The sequence below is a fragment of the Sphaeroforma arctica genome (assembly GCF_001186125.1).
Source record: "Sphaeroforma arctica JP610 unplaced genomic scaffold supercont1.70, whole genome shotgun sequence".
Lineage (NCBI taxonomy): Eukaryota > Ichthyosporea > Ichthyophonida > Sphaeroforma > Sphaeroforma arctica.
In genome coordinates this window covers 16,545-23,922 of record NW_014040488.1, presented here as the reverse complement: position 1 = coordinate 23,922, position 7,378 = coordinate 16,545, and the positions used below count along the sequence as shown (strand labels likewise).

The following is a 7,378-nucleotide window of genomic DNA, read 5'->3' as shown; positions in this document are numbered from 1 at the left end:
CACACACACACACACACACACACACACACACACACACACACACACACACACACACACACACACACACACACACACACACACACACACACACACACACACACACACACACACACACATATATATATATTAATACTCGTGAAGATTTGGTTAGTCGTTTTGTGCATTTGTACGTGTGTATCGTTGAGCTTGGTGGTATTTCTAGGGGTGTGTGTGTTGATGAAGGAGTTGCTATGATAGAAATGTGCACGATGGCATGGTTATATGCATATATATCTGTAAATTAATGAGTACGTATTTAAAGACTCATAAATATATGCGCGTTTATGACAAATTTTTATATGCAGGATCGTTCATTCATAACTAGTGTTCCATGCGTACGCACGTGTCGAAATTATCTATATACCTTCCTATGAAAATATACATATTGACTATGCTTTTGGAATCATTTATACATTTTAAATTGTATCTATTTACCAATATGGTAATAAATTTTGTATCGGAGTACAGCCAAGTTACTAACGCACGTTTTTATTGATATACATGTGTACATATATAGATGTTGAGATCTCACTTTGGTTTTCTAGTATGAGTATGTTTGAATATACCTGTATCTTTCAATTCATTTTTTAATTACGCTCGAGGTTCCTGGCTGCTTCGCGTCGGTATACACCAATCCACATCTTGCTGTAGCCTTGTACATGCGCAATAAGTAGTCGAAAAATGGTCCAAATCCACAAGGGGAACTTGGGCAATAGTGACTGGCCACTTACTGTGTTTAACCATTAAATTTTGATGACTACACAATTGTACTGTCAATTTAAAGCAGATCCCGCGACCGTCAACAGCTGATGTAGAGGCTATGCCACATGCCACGAGGCCGACAGCATTAGACTACGTGCTCGCAGGCGTAGTCATCGACAGACAACGCGACCGTTGCATTGCGAAAAATGTCACTCCTTCTCATCGTACCGTGGACGAAGTCGTCAAAATGTATGACATTGTCCGACGAGCTCGTGAGTGTAATGGTGCAGCCGTGATTTCGGTCAAAACTTCGCTCACTTGTCGCAGTCTACTGAAGGCATCGTTAACGCATCATTGCCTATATATTTGTTAATGGTGCTCCTTGTGCAACACAATATACAGGATTGTTCGGATGAAGTGCAATAATTTCAGCATCTGGAATGAGCTGCTGGTGCCAGTGGGCAGTGGGTGTTATCCAGCCGGCGCTCTGTTAAATCATTCATGCGAGCCCGACTGTATCATCACGTACGATTTAGATACGAAAGTACAGACATTCCGGGCGATAAAAACGATTGAACCTGGTTGTGAGGTGTGTGCCATAACCGCAAGAATATTTAGAGTGGACATTTATGACTACCCTAACATCACTACCACTTGTTACAGGATAAATATTGCACGCGTGAATCTAACCCACAGTTTGGCAAGTAGTTGGCTTTATTTTGCAGTGCGAGTATGAAGCCGAGAAGTTCTTCGTGCTTGCTTGATCACATCATGGGCGATACTGTATTGTGTGATTGTGTGGAGGGCTCCAGATTATCATCTCCTGGCCAGTGTCTTGTTCTTTTCGTCCCTTTTCAAGCTGTAGCATTCCAATTCAAGCACGCCAAGAAAATATGTACCGATATGTAACTAGAAAATAGAGACTGTTCTGATCAATTGGATTTCAGCCGATTTTATCTAACCAATGTTTATTATAATTTTATCTAACGAAAAGGTGTTTATTATAATTGTATCTAACAAATGTTTATTATAATTTTATCTGACCAATATTTATTAATGTTGGTTGTGGTGCGCAGGTCACACATTCGTACTTGGACATAGCGGAAGCAACGAGTCAGAGGCGCGAGTACCTGTTGCATCATTATGGGTTTGAGTGCGCGTGCCCTCGCTGTGAGGCGGCAGATCAGACTCTTAATGATTCGCTTCACGCTGCTATTTCATCGGAAGCAGCCGGTGACTGGACCGGCTGTGACTCCCAACGTTTGGATGCGGCTAAGCAGCTCATAGGTGAAGTCTGTCCAAGCGTTGTTGCTCATATACTGGTTGCACCTACATTCTGTTCTAAATGGATAGAAAGTGCTGGAATTGCAATCTCGATTGAAATGTGCCAGAGTATCCTCAGGCAACGAGTCACTTAAACTCCTAAATAACGTCTACCTGCTGGATTGGTCTGAAACAGATCACTGGCAATTGCCCCACTTGCATTGCGGGTGAGCCCTGAAGTCAGTGGTGTGTTTGCGCATGCAAGTGTGCTCGAGCAGCACATGCTCGTCCTGATATCCAGAAATCAGACAATTCTGGGGTATTGTATTCAGTCGTTATCAAGCTCAACCAGAGGTGAACTATCACCGCCCAATTTGATGAATTTTTACGATCCTTTTGATTATTAAGGATGATTCGACGAATTGAGTAGCGGTGTCTACCGCTACAGGCTGCCGAAGTATCATGTCTATGTTGTTTATTGTGTTACCTCTAAAATCCTAAACCCTAACACCTATGAATACCTGTCGCTACCCACAGCCAAAGTTGCAAATGGAGAGTTGGACCTGGAGGAGACGGGGAGAGAAATCGAGATGCTCGAGAACGCGTTGAGTATGCATACCAAATACTTACACAGACACAATCTGCATCGCTTAAAGTGTCTGTGCACCTTACACACGTCGTACCTGTCGTACGGATTGTTCGCTAAGGACGTTGCCGTACTGAACGAAATAGTGCACGTATACACCGAGGTGTATCCCACAAACCATCCCATGATAGGGCTAATGCAGTACACTCTGGGCGACGTGTTGATGGCTGTGGCCCAGGAACAACGTGGCCAGCAACTGCGCACGACGTTTGAAGCGGCGCTGGTTTCGTACAGGTGTGTGGTCTTTCGTGTGGCTGAGTGTTTTTTTCTGCCGTTTGCCGCAGTTTTCAATCATATCAATAAAATGGCGTCCGCGTACTGTCATTAACGTTGATAGCAGAGCAGTGCTGTTGGATACACTACGTAGAAATTGAATGCGTTTAGTACGGATTCCATGTCTTCCGTTGGTTGTGCAATGAGTCGAGGCTGTCGCGTTCTTTTTGTAATTCTCATCGATACAGTTCCCTCACTCGTTGCGCCGCACAGACGAGCACTTCAGACGCTGACCATTTCGCACGGCGCTGAGAGTGAGCTATGTCGCAATCTGCATGGCCTCATACAGCAACACAGCTACAGTCCATAGTCTCACAAAAATGGCTGCTGCGGTCGTTAAGCCACTACATTCATAGCCAAGGGGACGCGCCTTGTTGGTGTAGCGTCGATGTGCAGCTAAGGCCAGAGATCGATGCTCATCACCGCTTGCATGTCGTACTGCGTCACTCTGACGCGCTACCTACGTTAGACCCATTTGTATCTCATATGCTACCTACGTTAGACCCATTTGTATGTCATGAAGGGCAGCTGGGTCAAGTGAATGCGGTCTCACAAGCGCATAGGCTTAAGTGCATGAGTGCGCAATAGTACTGCTGGCGATCACTTTCACTACCTTGGTATTACTGTCGCATTAGCAACCACACGTCACAAGAACCAGTGGCACAAGCACAGTGGCACAAGCATAGTGGCATGCACTCAGGCAATCTCTCGCGTACCTACGAAGCGGTTGCGGAACAGCAACGAGCGAGAAGCAACGTGTGGCTCAAAGACTGCAAGATAGTGTCAGCGATAGAGACGCGGACGAGAGGACTGATACGCTGGCGAATGGGGATGTACTCCTCTAGGGTTATGACTGAATGTGCTCCTCTAGGGTTATGACATGCCGTGGAGGTGTTTCACGAATCTGCTTCTAATTGGAGATGGGAGATATCGCTTACTCCAATGTCCAACGTATGCGACATTCACTTAGCGCTATGTAAACCACAACCAGCACATCTGCGCTCAATATGACTGTACAAGGCACAATGCCGAAACAGTTTCTGTATTTTTGCTCAGAGGAGAAACGGACAGCGCCGCTAGACACCTGCACGTCCATGAGTGCAACCATCATGGATAGCTAGCCGTGATGCACGCAGCCATGCCACTGTGAATAGTTACTGTAACCATCAAGGCTAGCTTAGCCGTGATGCACGCAGCCATGCCACTGTGAATAGTTACAGCAACCATCATGGCTAGCTTAGCCGTGATGCACGCAGCCATGCCACTGTGAATAGTTGCAGCAACCATCTTGGCTAGCTTAGCCGTGATGCACGCAGCCATGCCACTGTGAATAGTTACAGCAACCATCATGGCTAGCTTAGCCGTGATGCACGCAGCCATGCCACTGTGAATAGTTATAGGTGTTAGCTCGGAATGAATTCCAGCATATTCCAATGTCCGGTAGGAGTCGCACCACTTCCCACGGGTCATGCAACGGCACACTCAAGTCTTCTGAATGCAACACTCCGTTCTGGATCAAGGGATGGAGCATGAGAGCTTCTCGTGTCTATATCGAGGGCTAATTCACAGTTTAAACCTATTAAGCGACAATCAGCGAAGTTAAACCTATTAAGCGACATTCAGCGAAGTTAAATCTATTAAGCGACAATCAGCGAAGTCTGTATGTGAAAGGACAATCCAAAGGGAACTCAGCCTCATTGGAAGCTAGACTGTAGTACTGTTCCCTGTAGATAAATTAAAATTAAAAATAAAAATAAAAATCAAAATCAAAATTTAAAATAAAATAAAATTTAAATTTAAATTTAAAATTAAATTAGCCCTTCATGGCCCAACATCGCTCGTCAGATGTGTTGAATACGAATCCATCTCATCCTGGACGAAACACCGATGTCCAAAATATTTCGTGGTTTCGAAAAAGTGCGCACCAACCCTGCTACGCCGAGTTTAAACTGGTCAGTCGGTTCTATTTGCTGTCGCAATTAACATCATTGGGATTAGTTTTTTATATTTTGTCGTATTTGTGTTTATCCACCGCTCGTAGCCGTACCTCGCACTATGCGCGCTACAGAATATAACCTGATCTGTATTTATAGACACGAGTCGCGTAAAGGTTTTGCTTGTCCTATCCTGATACCCTGTGAAAACCCTGAAACAGAACTCCTACTGGTTCGGCTTCGCCTAAGTCTCGGTTATTAATGGTAGCTGCAGTTGGTACACACACTACGAAGTGATCAATTCTAGTATCTCCGAGTTACTTCCAATGGATTGATGCGATATTTTGTAGCGTTTATTGACAGTGTTTGTGCACGACGATTGATGGCACACATCATTTGCCGCCACACTCTGAAAGCATTTCCTGGCGATAGCTTAGGGATTAGTGTCCATTCCTTGCACTCGTGCTGTTTGGTGCAATTATGAGTAGGACGATGCCTTACAACCCCCTCGCAAGTGATAAAGCGTTTATTTCAATCCACCGTTCACGTGGGCGTATGATGCACGATGGAGGCTATGTGCTCCGTATCTGTGTGCGATAGGCTCTCGTCCTGTTTGTCTTAGTTATAGGGCTGCCATCGGTACGCTACAATTGAGGCAATGTCTGATGTGTGAGATTGCACGTTAACTCTCAATCACTTCTATGGCATCGCCCAATGCCTTGTTGGGCTTCTTGGTCTGTCCCTTAATTAGATTTGGTGTTTTGACTTGGAAATGCGTGCGCATGTGGTCCTCGAATAGCGTAGCGGTGTCCATTATGTCATTCATTAGTGTTGTGCGATCGGGATGCATGTCCTTTTCGCTATATTGTCTGTGGAAATAGAAATATAAAGCACACATTTCCAAATTTAGTTCGGTGTTGAGCCGGCCAGCTCTTGATGTTTGGAACAAAGAATATAAATTTAGATATCATATTTCCATTGGCATTTCATTCGAATCTGTGGCGCGTGCGAACGAAAGCGATGTGGCCTCGACATGTGAATATGGTCCTATCTGTAACGAGAAAAGTAAACACTCTCAGTCCTATCTGCAACGAGAAAAGTAAACACTCCCAATCCTATCTGTAACGAGAAAAGTAAACACTCTCAGTCCTATCTATAACGAGAAAAGTAAACTCTCCTAGTCTTATCTATAACGAGAAAAGTAAACACTCCTAGTCCTATCTATAACGAGAAAAGTAAACACTCCCAGTCATATCTATAACGAGAAAAGTAAACACTCCCAGTCCTATCTATAACGAGAAAAGCAAACACTCCCAGTCCTATCTATACCGAGAAAAGTAAACACTCCCACCGACGCACTGGACCTCTACAGAGCGCATTGTACAGCAGATAGTAATCTGTCGAACTATACACAGCACATCGATCTGTTGACGATCAATTGTAGCTCACCATTGGTGGTTACTTTGGTTGATACTTTGGATGTTACCTTGTTTGTTACCTTGTTTGTTACTCACCTATCGTTGTAGTGATATGCGATGAGATGCGACAAGTACTGTGCTGTGCGGTCAGTGACCTTCACCATATGGCCACCCTATTGTAGTAAGACAGCGGGGAAAAGTCACGAGTTTTGATGAATACTTTCTTTCAGTTGAGAAGTGGACTTAGTTGAACGACACCCACTTCAAGAAATGGCTAAATGTGGTCAGTGACAGCTACGCAGTCAATAGAGGGGAAAATCGACTCGCAGGACTACACGCGAGAGCATAGCGGTGATGCAAACCCTTACCTTAGCAGCACCCAGACGGGAGATGAAGTCAGGGTGTAATGTGTTGATGTGGATCTGGTTGCCCACCATCACAGATCGATGAAGTGGCTGGTCTTCAGCTGCTGGCATCTCTATGAACCTAAATGAGTGGAAGTATGAGTGATTGAAATGTATGAGTGGAAGTAAGAGTGACTAAAACCTACTTGAGAGGAAGTGAGAGTGATTCAAACCCATACGAGAGGAAGTGAGAGTGATTAAATGGGCCAAGCCGATCCGGAGAAAAAAATTCTTCGGCAGATCAGTAATTTTCAGGAAACCGGTGTTGGCACCAAAAGAGGTGATGTGAACAATACTATCTGCTGCTAAAAACCCTAAAACTGCATCTGGATCATTATAAGCCATGTGACCAGACAATTGCACCTACTGCATCTGGATCATTATAAGCCATGTGACCAGACAATTGCACCTACTGCATCTGGATCATTATAAGCCATATGACCAGACAATTGCATTTACTGCATCTGGATCATTATAAGCCATGTGACCAGACAATTGCACTTACTGCATCTGGATCATTATAAACCATGTGGCCAGTCAATTGCACTTACTGCATCTGGATCATTATAAACCATGTGGCCAGACAATTGCACGTATTGCATCTGGATCATTATAAACCATGTGACCGGACAATTGCATCTGTTGCATCTGAACCATTATAAACCATGTGGCCAGACAATTACACCTACTGCATCTGAA

At 44.4% G+C, this 7,378-nt stretch overlaps 3 protein-coding genes across 3 annotated transcripts in view; 1 reads left to right on the top strand and 2 right to left on the bottom strand.

Annotated features, from left to right (window-relative positions):
• The window catches only part of SARC_01700 (hypothetical protein), a 6,830-nt gene extending 2,638 nt beyond the window's left edge, over window positions 1-4,192 (top strand). Inside the window, exons 4-8 of the mRNA XM_014304558.1 lie at window positions 827-990; window positions 1,144-1,330; window positions 1,818-2,028; window positions 2,542-2,884; window positions 3,137-4,192. Coding sequence (XP_014160033.1) covers window positions 827-990; window positions 1,144-1,330; window positions 1,818-2,028; window positions 2,542-2,884; window positions 3,137-3,233 — 1,002 coding nt within the window. The 3' untranslated portion in view covers window positions 3,234-4,192. The remainder of the gene's footprint in view (window positions 1-826; window positions 991-1,143; window positions 1,331-1,817; window positions 2,029-2,541; window positions 2,885-3,136) is intronic.
• On the bottom strand, window positions 3,414-4,303 carry SARC_01699 (hypothetical protein; the record flags this gene model as incomplete). Its single annotated transcript, XM_014304557.1, has 1 exon — window positions 3,414-4,303. The coding sequence occupies one exon, from the start codon at window positions 4,301-4,303 to the stop codon at window positions 4,031-4,033; it is 273 nt and encodes a 90-aa protein (XP_014160032.1). The 3' UTR covers window positions 3,414-4,030.
• Window positions 4,304-5,192: 889 nt separating this feature from the next.
• The window catches only part of SARC_01698 (hypothetical protein), an 11,236-nt gene continuing 9,050 nt past the window's right edge, over window positions 5,193-7,378 (bottom strand). Inside the window, exons 13-15 of the mRNA XM_014304556.1 lie at window positions 6,644-6,761; window positions 6,372-6,448; window positions 5,193-5,726 (exon numbers count right to left, since the gene is read on the bottom strand). Of these exons, the coding sequence (XP_014160031.1) occupies window positions 5,540-5,726; window positions 6,372-6,448; window positions 6,644-6,761 (382 nt within the window). The 3' untranslated portion in view covers window positions 5,193-5,539. The remainder of the gene's footprint in view (window positions 5,727-6,371; window positions 6,449-6,643; window positions 6,762-7,378) is intronic.